The following is an 18,181-nucleotide window of genomic DNA, read 5'->3' as shown; positions in this document are numbered from 1 at the left end:
AAGCACCAATGATCAGGGCATTCAGAGGAAATGAAGTCATTTGGAGAGAGAGAGAGAGAGAGAGAGAGAGAGAGAGAGAGAGAGAGAGAGAGAGAAAGAAAGAAAAAAGAGAAAGAAAAAGAAGCCCCTAGCACTTCCTTGAGTGTCTTGTCTAGCCTCAGTTGGAGAGCCTAATCCTACAGAAAGTTGATGCCCCAGGGAAAGGGGATGGGGGGGGGGAGGGATACCCTCTGAGAGGGAAGGAGGATAGGGTGAAGAACTCTGGGGGCATCAAGAGGGGGCAACATTTGGGATATAAATAAATAAAATAATTAAATTTTTAAAAACAACAACTTTTACTAGCCCCTACAGGATGTGTGTCAAGCAACATTCATTAGTACTATTACAAAATCAAAATATCAAACATTTCTGAAAATGTTTGAAGATGCTCTACATTCTACAGTAATACATATCCAGAATTTGAATTATTTATGTAAAATAAGCACCTACAGGTTACTCATATGCACATTTACTTTTACTTTTACGGAATCCTGAAATTATATATGTACCAAGAAATGCTTTAAAATAAATTTCAGTATGATTTTTGTCAGTAGAGACCTAATTTGTATTTCACTTCTCAGATCTATATGTACCCATAATCACCTAGGTTTCTCAGCAGAAGAGTCTGGGAGGGAGAAAATTCAAGCAGCCTGATGAAATGAAGAGATGGGAATTCAAAGACTAGAACTATAACTATCGCATCACAGTTCTGCAATGCTCTGTGCCCACAGGCGTTTTGTATGTGGTACTCAGACACACAGTAAGAACTTAGTGTGTGTGAAGAACCACAGTGAGGGTACACGCCTGTGTTTAAAACAGTAGTGCCTTGGCTTTCAAATGCTGATGCCACTTGGGCTGGCTCAGCACTTAAAGGAAGCACTGCTCATCCAGAGGACCCAGGTTCAACTGGCATAATCCACATTGAGGCTCATTAACTGTCCTTAACTCCGGTTCCAGGGGATCTGATGCCCCCTTCTGGCCTCTATAGATACTGCATATATGTGGTGCACAGACATACATGCAAGTTGAACACCGATACACATAAATAATAAATAAAAGTTAAAATTTTTTAAGAAGAAAAACTTAAGTTATGTGAAGAATAAACTTACCAAGTAATTAAAAAAGAATTAATGATATGAAAGATAACTAAACTATATTAAAGAAATAGATTAAGATGTCTGGGTAATAGGTCTTAAGTTTTAAAATAATTGTTCTGATTGATTCCAGATAATTCTAGGTCTGTGCTTTCCTTCTCTACTGGGTTTCTTGAAGGTCTGTGAAACATGAGATTTCTTAGATTAAGAATAGATTCCTAAATAAAAGCTAAGGATTCAAGAAATAACATCTAATATCTATGATCAGAGAAGACTGACTTGGTTTGTCTTACCTCTCTTTCTCTCTGCCTCTCACACAGCCTGAAGTTCTGGATCAAATACAGAATTTGAGGGAGCTGTGGATGGATAACAATGCATTGCAAGTGCTGCCTGGGGTACGTAAGCTTTGCCATGCATGTGTTCTGACTTGCTGAAGGTTGATTGTGTTTTTAATCATTAATCCCACATCTGAATTCCCAGTCCTTGGAATTAACACTTTTTAGGGCCTCAGGCACTAAGTGTTTCTCGCAGCTTTGTCTTTAATCGTCTAAGTCTTTTGTGACTCGCAAAAAGAAAACAGCTGAGATTTCTCTTGATATCCATTATCCTACTCGGTGGATCTTAAAAGCTGATAAGTTCACAGTTGTAGTCTTAATATGTATTTCATTTCACAAAATCAGCCTTATTCTCACAGGTAACCATACAGCTGTCCTTCCTCTTGCTGCTAGAATTCTTCACAAATGAAATTGCTTTCTCTGCTTCTTATCCAGTAGAACCCACTTACACCTTTGAAAATCACAATGATCACACAGTATCAATGAAAACTGAACCAGAGCCAGGTTTTCCTTCTGTGAGAGGGAGGTTTCATTACACCTCCCTGGCCAGGTTCAACTGTTGGAGCTGAAGTTCCATCTAGTGAGAGAATGATTTTCAGTAACAGCCTTGCTACAGGTACTGGAAAGAATGTGTGCTCACATATCCAACAGACCAAGCCCCTGCTTCCTATCTTTCCTGATCACCTCAACACACATGTCACTCAACTAAGGGTCCAGGCAAGTGGAGGAAATTATTTTTCAGCCAAGACTGAGGCTTCAATATTTCCAAAAAGAAAATTTTTCTCTTCTTTTGAATTTACTTTAAATTATTTCAGAGATAAGACGTTTAAGACATTTGTTCTCTCTAAATAAACATGAGGCCATAGAAAAGAAGATTTATCAGGGGAAATTAAGATTTTTTTTTTAATTTGGAAGGACTACATTTATAGCATTACAGACATAAACTGGGAAGTTTGTACATCTCATGCTTATTGATTTATACAAGACAGTTTATTAGTATGATCAGAAACTATGTCAGTGTCAGAGCACAGAGGTCATATAGCCAACTCCCTCAATTGTATTGTTTGGGAGACTCACATAATAATAACTCCAGAAATGAAAATGTATAAATGGTTTTTATTTTTTTATTTATTTATTTATTTATTATTTTTGGATTTTTAAGACAAAGGTTTCTCTGTGTAGCCCTGTCTATTCAGGAACTAGTTCTGTAGACCAGGCTGGCTTTAAACTCAGAGATTCTCTGCTCCTGCCTCTCAAGGGCCAGAATGAAAGGTATAGACTACCACATCTGGCTTATGCAGTTCTTTAGTAGTCTCCTGCTCTAGTGTTTTATTGTAGTCTGTTGCTATTTGCTTGATAATTTTTATCTTTGGTAAATATATAGAGAAAGCCACAGTCTGTACAGGTCTGAGTCACAAGCAGCTTAGACATCTACAAAAACTAACTTATCCCTGTGAATGAAGGGAGACCAGTGTATATAGAGTCCTGGAGAATGGAGATAAAATGCCTCTTAAATCCTGAATAGAGTTGGGAAAGTCAGAATGTTACCTAGCTGCAAGTTTTCACCAGCTTCTTGAATATATTCGTTTACGAAAAGCCACGTACTTTGGATTTACTGTCCCTGAGGCACTGCCTAATGAAGCTTATAAATATTCATTCTTTGGATCCTCAAAGAAACCCTATGAGTAGGTTCAGTCCAGCTCAGATCACAAAGCCAGTGAACCCTGGTCTGTAATCAGAGCAGCTGCTTTTGTACAGTAGTGTTTGACCTAACAGTGTGTGTGTGTGTGTGTGTGTGTGTGTATGTGTGTGTGTGTGTGTTTGTGTCACTGTGTTCTCTAGAGCCTGTTTAAGGTACAGGTGAGAATCAGGGTCACTGCGCCTTCTGTAGTGGTGATATTTGCAGAATCCAAAGGTCTGAATAAGTAAAAGGTGAGATGGACAATCTGTCTAGCCTGTCTTTTTCAAAATTTTTGTATCTAATCCACTAGCTCAGCTGTAGTTCATGGCTAATTCTACTTAGTATGCTTTAATTTGACATTTTGCTGTGCCCCACATGTGAGTTCTCCATTCCTCCCAACTTTAGTGACCCCGGCTTTCTATCCAGTTCTACATGGCTTTGGCAACCTGCTCATGTCTGGTCCAACCTGTCAATCAGTCCCAAAGATGAATAACCTTAGTGTTTACTGTGAAGAGATGTGGATGGACAGCAAATCTACCTTTTCCTTTGCTCATGCATTCTAACATATTAAGTTAATATGCATTTAGAAGTCTAGACTAAGGGGCTGGAGAGATGGTTCGCTGGTTAAGAGCACTGGCTATTCTTCCAGAGATCCTGAGTTCAATTCCCAGCAATGACATGGTAGCTCACATCCATCTTGTAAGGGGTTCTGATGCCCTCTTCTGTTGTGTCTGGAGACAGCTACAGTATACTCACATAAATAATCCAGACTCTTGCTTTCTACTCATTTTCCATAACTCAGAGAGGCAAAAAGAATGATCAAGTATTTCCTCCTCTACAAAGCTCTATCTTACAGCTATTGACCAAATGGTGCATAAAATTATATTGTTTCTAAATAGTCTGGCATCTTCCTCATCTTGTGATTTCCACTCTTTCTTCTGTCATTCACTTGTGGATCTCTCTGCACCCAGAGTGGTGCTGAAGCAAGAAAAAATTTCCCAAGGGTTGGAGATCTTTGCTATAGGAAAAGATGCCTTTAGAAGGTGTTTGAAAGACACAAAAATAAGCACCCAAATGTTGTTTCGATTCCAGGAAATGTTTAGAACCTGCATAGCATATGCTGGTCAGTGCTGGAAAGAGCAAAACAGCTTTGAGAGCAGCTTCAAAGATGAAAAAAAAAAAAAAAAACTCCCAATTAAAGGGCAGTAGTAGAACTACAATGCAAAAGCACAGAGGGTCTTTTATCCCTGGCAAAGAGAGGGTTAACATGCTCATATCTCCTTGGAATGGGACAAGATAACAAAGTGGAGGCTTTAATCAAATGTCATTCTTCTGAACATGGAACATGCCACCTGCAACTGTCTTTTCCTCCATTCTGGAAGGCCAGCTCCTCAAATGTCCTTCCTAAAGAGGCAGGATGAGGCCCCTGAGTTAATAAGGGGCATTGGGGACAGGATGACCTTTTGTCCAATCCAGATAAAGTTCCATTTCAGTGCCAAACATCATTCTTGGGGCAATCTGAAAAGGTCACACAGAAAGTATGTGCTTGTGTGTGTTCTTCAAGAATGAAGAACCTTCTCTCTTCTCCAGCTTCTAGAAACACTGCATGCAGTTTCCCTGGCCTCTTCAGATTCCCTTTTTTGATTAGAGCCTCCTCACTCAAGGTCAAAACCCCATTCTGGGCAACCTTCTGTTCCTCTAATAACCCACAAATGCAGGATCCAAAGGCCCTGTTCTCAGCACCTGTGGGCTCCGGGACCTGAACTTTTGGAAAGCTTTGCTAGGGAATTTCTCACAACTCCCTCACAGGCCAAGATGTCCATGTCTGTTTCCTTCCTTCCATGCCTCTCCTGTCCTTGATTGCTGATTCTCAGAGAACTCCATCCTGAATTTTAGTCATTGCCTTTGCTTCCTTGGGAACTTCATCCACAACCTTAAGCTCCAAGCATTAGTGCCAGTTAGAAGGCTGCTTCAGACAGTTACTGCTTAGTGGCTCTAAGATGGGCTGGAGAATCTGCTTTCCTGGCAGGCCCAGGGAAAGGTGAGGATGGGAGTCACAGACTGTAGTTGGTCTGATTGTAAATTGCATTATATGAATATAGAATATTAAGTTTAAAAATAAATAAATCCCTTAGCTCAGTGCCAATCAAGTTGGTTAATTCTTGCTATCTTATTTATACTTTGTCAAATAAGTACAGACAAACAGTAAGGTGCCCATAGGTGGATCAAATGAGTGAACTGCCAAGCAATCCAAATGCATGAGGCATATATCTACAAACATCCTGAAACAAAGGAAGATGAAAACTTTTACCCAGCTGTTTCCTGTTGTCCACCTACAAGTTGAGTGACCACAGGTAGAAGCTGCCCCTCCCACCCTATGCAGTCAGAAATCCTTGATTTGACTTCACATTTTCTTGAGCCCATTCTTCTTTCTCCTCACGTCCACTGCCTTGGGTACCTAGCTACTACACATACAAAATACTCTGTCGAGTAGTCAGTAGTTCCTTGGTGTCTAAGGGATTCTTCCAAGATTCTGTATACCACAAACCAAAATCCACAAATGATGAAGTTCCTTATAAGAAATGGGTGCAATCTTGCAGCTAACAATCTGGACCTTCCAATGTCTTAAATCCTCCCTAGGTTCTGGATAAGAGCCACTGCAGTACAAATGCTAAACAACCACACTATTTAGTAGCAAGTGGAAACTCTCAGCTATTTCTTTTTATGTGTTTTTTGTTTGTTTGTTTTGATGCATTCTCCCCCACATGTCTTAAGTTTGCCTAGAATTTTCTATTACTTTGTATATTTCTGATGTATGATCGGTTACAGATGACACAAGCCCACAGTACAGCATCTAGTAGACTTTCTTGACTCTAATCATGAATCTGCCTTTTTGAACATTCCCTGGAGTTATTTTTTCTTTCAAGTACAGATCTGATCAATTCATTCCCAGTCTTACAAACCTTTTACTCTCTCTTCTTGCCTGTAAGACAGAGTTTTCATGACCCTGTAACATGTGATATCCTCCTGCAGTAGTCCTCTTCCTGAAAACCTGACCTTAGCACAGATTTCAGTTTCTCTAAGTTATTAATTCTCTCAACATGCCAAATTTTTCCAAGCTTCTCTGTGAATGTAAAAGCTTTTCTCTCTTCCAGGTTCCCTCCTTTTCTTCCTTTGTATGCTAGTGTGAATGTGTGTGTGTGTGTGTGTGTATACATCTGTGTGCACGCATGCAGAGTCCTGAGATATATGTTAGGTGCCTTTCTCAATTAGTCTCCATCTTATTTTTTGAGACAGCATCTCTTGCTATACCTGGAGTTCACTGGCTCAGCTAGACTGGCTATCTGCATAGCAGATCTGTCTCTGCTTCCCTAGCACTACGAGTATGAGCATTTGTCAGTATGCCTGGCTTCAGTATAAGTGCCAGGGATTAAACTGGAGTCTTCAGGGTTTTGCAGCAGGCCCTTTACTTACTGAACTATCTCAATACCTTTGACTTTCCTCTTTCTTGACAAATAACAACTGTTGGACAGTCTTGGTTTTTTCTCCTTTCTTCTGTGATATTTCCCATATGAATTTTCATGTACCTATAAAGAGTACTTTTAATTGTTTCTTTGGATGTTGCCCTCACTAATGTAAAAACTTCCCTAGAGATAAAAACCTTGTTTTGACAATTATGGTGTTGAATAGCTACGATTAAAGTCCTTGGAAGAAGGAAGCAGAAATGTTTTAAGTTGAAGACCAGCCTATACTTCACAATGACAGTTCATTTCAAAATTTTAAAATGCCTTTGTCTTTATCTATGTCTTCCCAGATAGCTGCCTGGCTCATGATGTTGTCTGCAATTCATAACACAGATAGCAGCATATAATATGGAGTCTCAAAAATGGATAGTGAATGAGCAGAATGTTGAAACTCTAATACAGGGGTCTCTGTGACCACCATGGCCAGCAGAGTAATGATCTGTGGGAGGCAAGAAAGCAGTTCAGTTCAGCATGAATAAGTATATGAAGTTGATTCAAACTTTGGGAGTCTGACCCTGAGTAGCTTATTTTAGGTATATTTAAGCAACACACAATTTGGTGAAAACTTCCCAGGTGATAATTAACTCAGTCCCATGTGCACAATAAAGCAAACATAAATCTCTTTGAAGAACAAAGTAAATTAAATGAAGATCAGATATACTACATCAAAAATTTTGTAAAGTTGACACCTTCCATACAGATGGATTCTGTAGACTGACTGAGAAAAGCAAACTTATGATAAAGGTCTGAGGGAGGGTCCAGTGTAATCTTACCCACAAAGATCTCACAAAGGTAAGCAGGCTATTAATGTCTTTTCCCAGACATCTGGGTGGATGACAGGCTATGTATTCCTTTCTTTGAAGGAACAACCCTGTGTATTTAACATTCCAGGATCCCCTAGTCCTTATCTGTGAATACAAAGACCTCCTTGCCTCCCATACTCTAATTAGCAGAATAAAGTTCAGATTACAATTCTAATTATCTCTGAGGCATCTTAACCATAAGAATAATATGCAATGTTCAGTGCCCCGTTGGCAACTTTGAGAACTGTGGTGCTCTGACTGCTGCGTTGACTCAAAATTTATCTATAACCACTGCAGTGAGATATAATTCACAGGCATTTACAACTCGGTGGATTTTTTAGCAGACTCACAATGTTCTATAAACATCATCATAACCTAACTTTAGAACATTCCCATCACCCTTAAAAGAAATACTAAATCTTTGGCAATCTTCTCTACTTTCTGTCTATAAATTTACCAGTTTTGGAGATTGCATATGAGTGTAATCTATGCTGTGTGGGTTTTTTGTGACTTGCACCTTTCAAAGTTCATCTATTTTGAAGCACATTTCAACACTTCACTCACTGCTACTGCCAAATAACATCCATTATGTGGGCAGGCCACTTTTGCCTTCCTATGCAATCATTGAGGCAGGATTAGCTGCTGTGAATAATGTATCCAATAATCATTTGGGTGCATGTGTGGTTTTATTCTGCAGAATAGGTCTAGAGGTATGTAGATCATGTAAGGATTCTGTGTTTCCAAATGGGTACACTTGTATCCATTTCCAACCAGTGTACATTTGACCAGTGCTTCCATATGCTCCCTATTGCTGTGGTGGTGGTGTTAAAATTAATTTCACAACATTGTGGTTTTCGCAGCTTCAAGAGCCTTATGAAAGTTCCCCCAACTAACCCTGAGTTTATGCACTGTCTTCAAGTCTATAGGGAAGTTAAAGATGTTGGTATACCTGGATATGTCAAAAAACAGGATAGAAACGGTTGACATGGATATTTCTGGATGTGAAGCCCTCGAGGACCTCTTACTATCATCCAATATGTTGCAACAGCTGCCTGACTCAATAGGTGAGGATGTAACATTTTGTCATGAGTAATTATGTCAAGTGTACAGGGTTTTTTTTTTTTTTGGCAGTATAACTTGTTTATGCATGTAGGTAATATACTACTAGTCTGACATTAATGAACTAGCAAATTTACCATGCAAGATCATAAAACAACATATTATTAATTCCTTAAAATGAACAGTTAACTTTAGCTACCATATCCAGCTCTCTTCCTAGTAAATTGGTATACCCTTAAATTATCAAATGTCCTGAATTGCACAGTGTTGTCATGAGAAGTAAGAATTTAGATTTAGAGTTATTTGGTGATAGCGGGTGCATTTTAACATTGGAATAACAGGTAAGTAACACAAAAATGTGTGAATATAAATTAGATTCTTAATTCCATTATTTTTAAAAGACGTGTTGTCCTTAATATGTTGTAAGATGCTTGTCAGTAGGAATAATTGTAAGTATAGCTTGCACACTAGGGAATTTTATAAGTAAAGTTATAAAGGACTAAGTAATGAGTATTCTTTTATATTCTTCCTATTATTTTTGAGATGTCTCAGGTAGGAGAATAAACATCAATTCTCATAACTTTGAAATGGGGATTTGAACTTATTTGCAGTAGATTTGCCATTGTATTTAGCAACTTGCTAATGTTTCTGGAAGTTAAAGGCTAAGTAGCCCAGTGGGAGGGAAACTTGATGACAGGGCAGTTTTCCAGTTCCCTTTAGTATTTTATCACCACTTTAACTGATTCTTCAGACTGATGGAGAACACTGGTTTTAACAAAATCACACTAGTTTTTCTCATAAATTGGCTGGCTTTTTATTTACATAATCAACACATTTCCAAAAGTGTTTCTCCAACCGTCAGATGTAACAGAAATCTTCATTAAACCTCTCATCTACCAGCTGCGTCTCATGAGGTTGTGATGCAGTGGGGATATTGGTTTCTGATCTGAATGTTAGTCACCTTAGATGAAACTTGTGAGCAGATGAGTACAGGAAGAGCTGGTGTGTGTATTGCAATATTGTAGCTTGTCAGCTACAAAGGGCATTGTCTGATCACACAACAGAGTGGTAGTATTTGGCTACACCTTCAGCACCACTCCATGTAACTGAGGATCATAGCTGAATACTCATTGCTGAGACTGTGTATCTGGCCTCTAAGAAGAATCAATATTTATCTGATAATTTTTTAAAAATCCCACAAGTGTGCAAGAAAAATGAAGTTAAATAAGCATGTTAAAAATGAAAATGTGTCCACTTAAAAAAAGAGATAAAATTTATACCTTGTAAAGCACCAGAAAACAGGAAATTGAAAAAAAATCCATACAGAAGATAAAATAAGTTAAAGCAATCATAGAATAGAAAACAATGGGATCAAGTGTCATAAATCATAGAAAAAGCAGCTTGGAAACACTAGCTACTCACTGAACTATCCTCTGTATTTCGGTAAAATTTCAGAGGAAATTGTATCTATGTATCTGCCCAGAGCCTGGTTATAGACACAGACCAGCATTCCTTGGAGAGTTCCCCTATTGACCACCAGACATTAAAGCTTTGTTCTATATCCCATTGTAGCTGACAAGGTACAGTGCTGCAACACACACCACAGACACCAACTGGGTGAGAAATGGCACCTCTTCTTTTTTATTAGAACATGGATCATCTATTGAGCCACCACAAAATTTAAAAATAATATATAAGAATTTCCATAAAATTAATAAAATACAACTAAAACAAAATTTCCATTTCTGTCATGAGTCCTGCAGCTGAGAGTCAGTTGACAGAGGAGAGGCACACCCAGTAAGCACTCTTACTTGTGTGTGGTTCCTCCATCTGCTGCTTTCACAAAGAGTGAAATGTCCTCTATTGATTCCTCTAACTATTTTAATTTAAAAAAAAATTTTTTAAATAGCAAGGAAAATCAGTAAAGGGGATACATAGTCTTAGCTTTTCAAACTACGATCACTTAATAATTAGAGGACAGGTTTAACAGTCAAGATACCTGAGTTCAAGTTGCTTGCCAGCTGTGTGACCTTCAGAAAGTCACATATCTCCATGCTCCATTTGCTCATCACTATATGGGAGTAGCACCATGTACCCATTTTGAGGAGCTCACTAGTTAGTACAATGTTATTAGAAAGGCTCTGACATACCAAGTATTCAATCAATGGTAGGTCCTGTAAGAACTTAGACTTGGAGAGTACTCAGCCATTTACTTTCAAAACACTATATTACAATGTGTACAAATGGCAGATAAATGTCTACTTTAATTAAAAAAAAAGCTGTTTTAATGTTTGATACATTCATATTAATTATGTATCTATACAAGAATCCCTACAATCACAATAATAGTTCTCCTCATCCTTTTTGCCAGTATCTCAAAGGAGTCTATACAAAAGATAGAGAACACAGGGGAGGAAGAAAAAGACACAAACCTTGGTGAAGATGGTGATTGGCCCACAATCAGAGTTCTACCAAGGCTCTGAATCAGTCCAGATTAAATGCTTGGGTAGTGCAAGAGCATCAGAATAGATCTGTGAACGTAAATACACAAACTCCAGCAAAGCCAAAAGGACTGGATTGTCTCTCGTGTAAAGATCCATATGAGAGCCATGTCTCCAATCTGCACAGAGAGCATTTGCCTGAATCCAAATCTGCCTCTCATTTCCCTCACAATTGCTTCATACCAGAGACCTCAGATCTTCTGGAAAAGCATATGATGATCTGGTTTCCTGCTTTCTGCTCAACCTGCCATCTACCCTCAGCTTCTTGTGACCTAGCACAGAGGTAAAGAAGCTCAATAACACGCCCATAGCTCCACTGATCAGTTGGAGCACAGCAGTTTGATTAGGGCTGTGAGCTACAAAATATTATACTGTGATTCATGGCTCCACTCATAAACAAGCTTGGGTGTCCTTTTATATCCCAGAGCTGATGTTTCAAAATATATGCTAGGGGAGCTAAAATGATTCAGATACCTTTTAAGCAGAGATGAATAGGCCAGTAGATGTTGAGCCTGGTACCATAAATTTGCACAGTGTGATTGTCATGGTTCCCACATGCTATTGTTTCCAAACTGATGAATTAAGTTTCCATGTTGCAGGTATTTTGTTATAGGGACATGACAGCAAGTACAGTCCTTTTCACTTCTGAAGAAAATGGCTTTACTTCATACTTCATGTGACTTCCTCCAGCTTTAAAAAAAAAAAAAAAACTATCAGAATACTAAAGGGGGTCACATGACCCAACACTATGACCAACAAAGCATTAGTGTCAACAACAATATGCATGTGGGGACATAGAAACAAAGAGAGACATGCACAGAAATACACACACACACACACACATGTGCATGAACAATTTCAGCATAGTTTCAGAGGATCACATCTTCATATTGCTATATCAAAAAATCCTAGAAAAACTTTGCTAGAGAAAATGGTTTAATTTTCTTAAAGTTAGCATTCGTCAAAAGATGTTTGATCATGAATTTAACATTTTTATGACAAACTTTCTGAAGAACACAGTAATCTACAGCATATATATATATATATATATATATATATATATATATAGTTCTCATATAAAGCAAAAGCTACCCCAGTACTAATGTTCTGTTCTTGGGTTTGGCTATTTAAGCCACATTGATTTACAGGCTGTATAATAGCTGGGTAAGAGTGGTGATTTTGCCAAAAGTAGTTGTTCTCCCATTACTTTGTGGTGATTGCACATTAAGGTGATACGAGAGCACGCCATAAAAAAGTGTGAAGGGCATAGATTAGACAGTGAAAAATAAGGAGTTATGGAACTAAGGCAATGGCTCAGGGTTAAGTACTTGCCAGACAAGTGAGAGCTAGACTTTAGATCCCAAGCACCCAGATAAATAGTAGTCCACTTGTAATCTGAGCCTCAGAAGGTAGAGAAAGAGGATCCTAGAGCAAGCCTAAAAGCCAGATAAATAAAAATCAGCCAGGTCTAGGTAAGACAGAGATAATTGGTCTTAACAAAGAAAAAAAGATATAAGAGCAATCCTAGAAGACTCCAGACACCAACCTTGGCCTCCACATGCATGCACACATTCAAGCACACATACACAAAAGCATATACATCTCTCACACATACACATGAAAAAGATAGTTCTAACATTAATCCCTGGCCAGCTCTACAGGATGCATCAAAAATCACACTGTTTTTGTCCCAACACAGATCATGACTCATGTGTGGCCATTTTCCAAGTCTATAGTCATACGAAGTTCATTGCAGGACCTTCCTTACCTCTTGTTGGCTGTTATACTCCATTTAAATCTATTTCCAGTCTGTAACACAACAAGAAAATTAGTTATTGGTGCTTAGGAATTAATTCAATATTAAATCTCAGCTGACTCAAAATGTTTCTACTAGTCCATTTGCAGACAGGAAAAGGGGATGTGAGTGCATCTCTTGACAAGTGTGTGAACTTGTCTTCTTTGATGTTATTTACTCCCATTGACATGTGAATTTTTACAACAAAACCCCAAAGATAGTCTGTGTTCTATATGTGTGTTGTAATATGCAGAACATGGCCAATCAGAACACCATGTGTTCATCATGACTGATCCACTGATTTCCTTCTCTGCCATTTCCTGCTCTGAGGTATTAATAAAATTTCTTCTCTGTTTCAGGATTGCTGAAAAAGTTAACAACTCTAAAAGTAGATGACAATCAACTTACAATGCTACCCAACACAATTGGAAAGTAAGTACCCAAACCAGCCCATCAGCCTGGGTGTGACAAGAAATATCCAAACATAGCTGCAGATCCTTCATTTAGATTGTATTTCATTTGGTTGATGTTTGTATACATCTGTTTTATATCTGACCACTGAATCAGCTACTACTATAAAACATAATGAAAAATAGCCAATCATGAACCTTTCTCAAGCAAGTGATTATCAGATCTACAATTACATTGTTAATAGTAGTTTCCAGAAAGTATCTGATTTTTTTATACTTAGCAGCAGATATAAATTCAGTTAAATATTTCTTGTAAAAGGGAATCAAGCTTTTAAGTCCTGGTAATGTATATATATTGAAATTACACTCTAATGATTTTGTATATATAGAAGCTTGATATATTTTTTGATTTTGCTTATCCAACATTGAAAAAAACAAAAAACAAAAAACTTGGACTGGATAGGTGGTTTAGCAGTTAAGAGCACTGACTGCTCTTCTGGAGGTCCTGAGTTCAATTCCCAGCAATGGCTCACAACCATCTGTAATGGAATTTGATGCCCTCTTCTGGTGTGTCTAAAGATAGCAACAGTGTATTCATATGTATAAAATAAATAAATCTTAAAAAAAAACTCAAAGAAAGATAAAATCTCAACATTGCCTTAAAGGATAAAATATACTGCACATTTTTTATTAACTGATTTGAACTTAAGTTGCTAAAAGCATTTAGTTTATAATATGTTAATGACTGTGTATGTTCTGTGTTTCACTGGCATGATTTTATTGACAATATATGAAATAAGATATCAGAACAAGACATCTCCAGCACAAAGACCTGTGGGATCATACTTGCAAGGGCATTCCATCAGGTTTTGGCCACCTCTTCCTGGTGTGGAGTATATAAGCCCTTTCACATGACAGAGTTAAGGAAAAATGTCAGTTTAAAAAAAAAAAACAAAGCTGTGTTAATTACTATTAAGGATACTTGACAGAGCCAACACCATACAGGATAGATGGTGAATTTATCCCTGCCTTTTCTTGTCCCATCTGTCCTCTACCAAGTGGATAAGCAGCCATTTGTCTGGAAAGTTTTACCTCTAAAGAGTGAACAATTCAAAAATTTAAATTTACGCATTCTATTTTGGAGACCAGTAAACACCTCAAACACTGACAAAATATCCAGACCATCCAGTATGCTTCTGTAGTCACATCCATTTCTCCTAACAGAGAGATATGTGGTTCTTTGAGGTTTGAATAAAAGCAATTTTCCTTATCAGTTTTATTTCCTTCAAATTTCATTTCCCAATTATATGCTTAGGCACTGAACTTTCTTCACTGGGTCAAATGCAAGGGAACTAAATTCAAAGTCATTTTTCACCAAAGGCTGTGAGTGGCATTTTGCCTACAACTTTGCATTTTTTATACAAACCAATTCCTTGATTTTCTCACCCTCTATTGGCCTCTTATCCCCAAGATAAACTAGGTTCTAGAGTCTGGGTTAATCCTAGACATACTTAGGACCAGTTCCTGCCCAAGCTGGCAGTCCACACCCTAAGTTTCTGCATCTGCCCAGTGAAAGATTTGTCTCATGCTTGTTGGTGTAGGACTATGCCTCTCTACCTCCTTCCCAGCAGTCAGGTAGTGTTGCACAAACTCAACTAGAGTTGGCCTTTGAGCTTAGTCATCATCAGCATTTACTCAGGTTCCTTGACTTACAAATGAGGAGAAACCTGAGCTGGTCAAATGGTGACTCAATACAGGCATTTATACTATTGTGTCTAAAAGCACCAGACTCATAATCACCAGTCAGCCATCAGCTCTCAAGTTGATTGGTAGGTAGTAAATAGAGCAACAGAATATCTACAAGTAGCAACAAGATAGAGCACTGAGTCTCCAGGTTGAAACTGCAGGTTCTTATGAAATTCTCAGAAGCCACAAAGCCAGAAGAAACACTTGTGCTGGATGAAAGAAGCAATATCTAAGAGTTGAACAGGGCAGGTGCCTCCTTAAAGGAAACCTAGTGCTTTAACTGACTGTTACTGTCATTGCCCTTGATCATCATGGACTGTATATACACAGAGATTCACTCTCAGGCTACTGTAACTAGTTGGTCAAGTGTCCTTAGGTCCAGGCAACACCCCTAGTGGCTCACAAGATAATGACCATGAAGAAGTCTAATTTATGATGAAAGGATAAAGGTGTTGTCCTGGAGAAATGTGTTCTGAACAATATGTGAAGATTCACAGCTGAGAAAGCAGAGTTCCTAGAAGTCCATGGTCACAGGCTTTACCCTCGAGTGTACATTCCCAATGTCACTTCCAGGCTTTGTTGTCAGATGTGACACTTTCCCTACTGCACACCTCAGGAACCAAAAAACACTATCATCCACCATTACCCTCTCTAGTCTTAGACTGTCTTTCTGGTGTCAGAGTACTATGTATAGTAGCCACTTGTGCTGGTCCATCATTATGAGAAAATCAACTTAAAAGAGGAAGTTCATTTTTGCTATCTGCATCAGTGGGCTCAAGGCATGGTCACATGGCTCTGTTGCTCTGATCCTGTGATGCAGCAGAACACTGTGAGTGTCAGAAAAGCAAAGCTGCAAACCTCACAGTAGCTCAGAAGCAGAGTGAGAGAAACAGAATGGGGACAACATACTCTTGACTATTCCCCACATGGACTCACCTCCTAAAGCTTCTACCACCTCAGTCACCCATTAGGCTCTGGATCCATCCATGCATAAGTCCATTTACATGGTTAGAACCCCCATGATCCAGCTGCTTCCCAGAGCTCTGCCACTAATACACTACACTAGGGATGCAGCCTTTAGCAATTTGGAGGAACATTTCACATCCAAGCATAAACACCACCCTCCTTGACTCCCTGGGATGCAAAATGTAGGCTTGCCCCACAACTTCCTGAAGATCTATAGGCAGTTAGTGGTTGCTGGGGGAAATAGAGAAATTATTTTCAGTGTCAGCTTCTGATAAGTTGCCCATACTTCTGTAATGACGGGGTTACCCATGCTTCTGTAGACATCCCAAATTAAACTTCATGGTTCACAAAGAGAGGGAGAGAATGAAGATGTGCAGGCTTTGTCGATACAGATTTTATGCCAGTTACTGGAGAAACTACCAGTTAATGTTATAAACTTAAAAGTGTGCTTGATAAAATACGTAAACACAGGTTAGGCTGGCCTGATCATGACAACTGACACACATCAGTCTCACTGCCCTTCCTGTGTCTAGGTTTCCCTTGTTCTCAACTTCCATTGAGACAAACTTTGTCTGACTCCTTGGTCCTGTCTTACATGTTACATGGAACAGTCTCTACTACTTTTCCTAAGACTTACTGCTTTGCATCTTGTAAGTCTGTGCCTTTAGACTACATCATCCACCACAGGCTCCTGGGAATCCTGTTTGATAGACAAATTCTTGTCTAATAGGAATAATAGGGCTTAGAGTTCTGTACCAATTGCAGTTGTCCAGGAGACATCTGATACACAGACAGCCCTGGGTCTCAAGGTTCTAGACCTGACTTTAAACACTACCTGTTTGTGATTCCCTTATACTCCTTACCAAAATGTCCACCATAAAATATTCTTTCTCCATGTGGTTCCTTCATGGAAGTGCTGCCAAGCCTGTCTTTTTTACACTCCATCCCTCACAGTTTATTACAGCTTGTTTTATAGATTATCTTACTCCTCAGTTCCAATTCATAAATTGTATAATGAATCTCAATTAAGATATTTTCTAAATCCCAGCTCCAAAATAGTATAAAGCTTCTACAAATGATGGCGTCAAATTTGCTTTTAGTAAATTGTTTCTCTGGAGTTCTCTGTGGATCTGTGCTAGTTGTTAAGAGGTAGAGAGTATCAAGCTGAAAGAGTGGGTAATGGATGTGTCTTTCTATTTAGAACTCTAATGTTCTGACTTTTCGCTAATTGCCTTGACTCAGAATGAAAATACAAAATGGAAAAAAAAATGGGAAAATTATGCAAGTGAAGTGGGTGCCAGGTTAACACATACTTAATTTTCTTTTCGCTAAAATTGGTAACTCTCCTAAATGTGTGAGAGATACTTACCAAAGATAAATGGGAACACTTAATTCAAAGGTCGATGGCTGGGTTTACAGGGGCAGAGGTTGAGAATTCCATCATAATAACTCGTTTTTCAGAGACTTTTAGTGTTATTATATTCCTTTGATTATTGTTTCAGGGAAGTAATAAGGAAAGTGCCAGTCCTCTAAAACTAACTTGAAAATCAGTACTGACTATAATAGGAATAAAACAATGGCACTCCTCCAGGGTTCTGGTTTAGTTTTGTTGAGGGGGTATTTGTTTTACTTGGTTTGGTTTGGTTTGGTTTGGTTTGGTTTGGTTTGGTTTGGTTTGGTCTGGTCTGGTCTGGTCTGGTCTGGTCTGGTCTGGTCTGGTCTGGTCTGGTCTGGTCTGGTTTGGTTTGATTCAGGAAAATGTACTTACTTTGCATGTAAGTGTAATTCAGGGCTGGAGAAATGACTCGGTCAGTAAAGAGACTGCCAGCCAAGCATGAAGGTCTGACCTCATCATTCCCAAGAAAAATCCTCTGTTTTCCCTTGGGAATGTAGTGATGATGTGTCTCTTCATCTCCTTGAAGCAATAGCGCCATTGAGGTCTGAAACAACACACATGCATTTTGATGGCTGTAGAGTCTGTACCTAGCAATGCAGTCTTTATCACAGTGTTCTTCTCAAGGCTGGCTAGCAGCTGAGATGCTATTATGGTCATGTGACATCTCCTTTGCCCAGGGGAGTGTGAAGATGCTCTCTCATCAGTCTTTTGGCTGTATATAATTCCACCACCTCCCAAAAGCCCCATGTCCCAATCCAATGGCATTGGGCAGGGCAGAACCTTTGGAAGAAAATAACTATTCAATCTATAATATACACATTTGGAACCTTTA

General features: G+C 38.7%; 1 protein-coding gene across 12 annotated transcripts in view; it reads left to right on the top strand.

The window, feature by feature from the left end:
- Lrrc7 (leucine rich repeat containing 7) overlaps positions 1 to 18,181 on the top strand; it is a 461,164-nt gene that overhangs the window by 330,810 nt on the left and 112,173 nt on the right. For all 12 annotated transcript variants that reach the window (XM_029475024.1, XM_029475018.1, XM_029475023.1 and 9 more), the window contains 3 exons: positions 1,454 to 1,528; positions 8,396 to 8,540; positions 13,191 to 13,263. In XM_029475024.1, the coding sequence (XP_029330884.1) occupies positions 1,454 to 1,528; positions 8,396 to 8,540; positions 13,191 to 13,263 (293 nt within the window). The remainder of the gene's footprint in view (positions 1 to 1,453; positions 1,529 to 8,395; positions 8,541 to 13,190; positions 13,264 to 18,181) is intronic.

Source organism: Mus caroli, chromosome 3 (genome assembly GCF_900094665.2).
Source record: "Mus caroli chromosome 3, CAROLI_EIJ_v1.1, whole genome shotgun sequence".
Taxonomy (NCBI): domain Eukaryota; kingdom Metazoa; phylum Chordata; class Mammalia; order Rodentia; family Muridae; genus Mus; species Mus caroli.
Note: the sequence above shows the minus strand (reverse complement) of the source record. Positions and strands in the feature narration are given on the sequence as shown.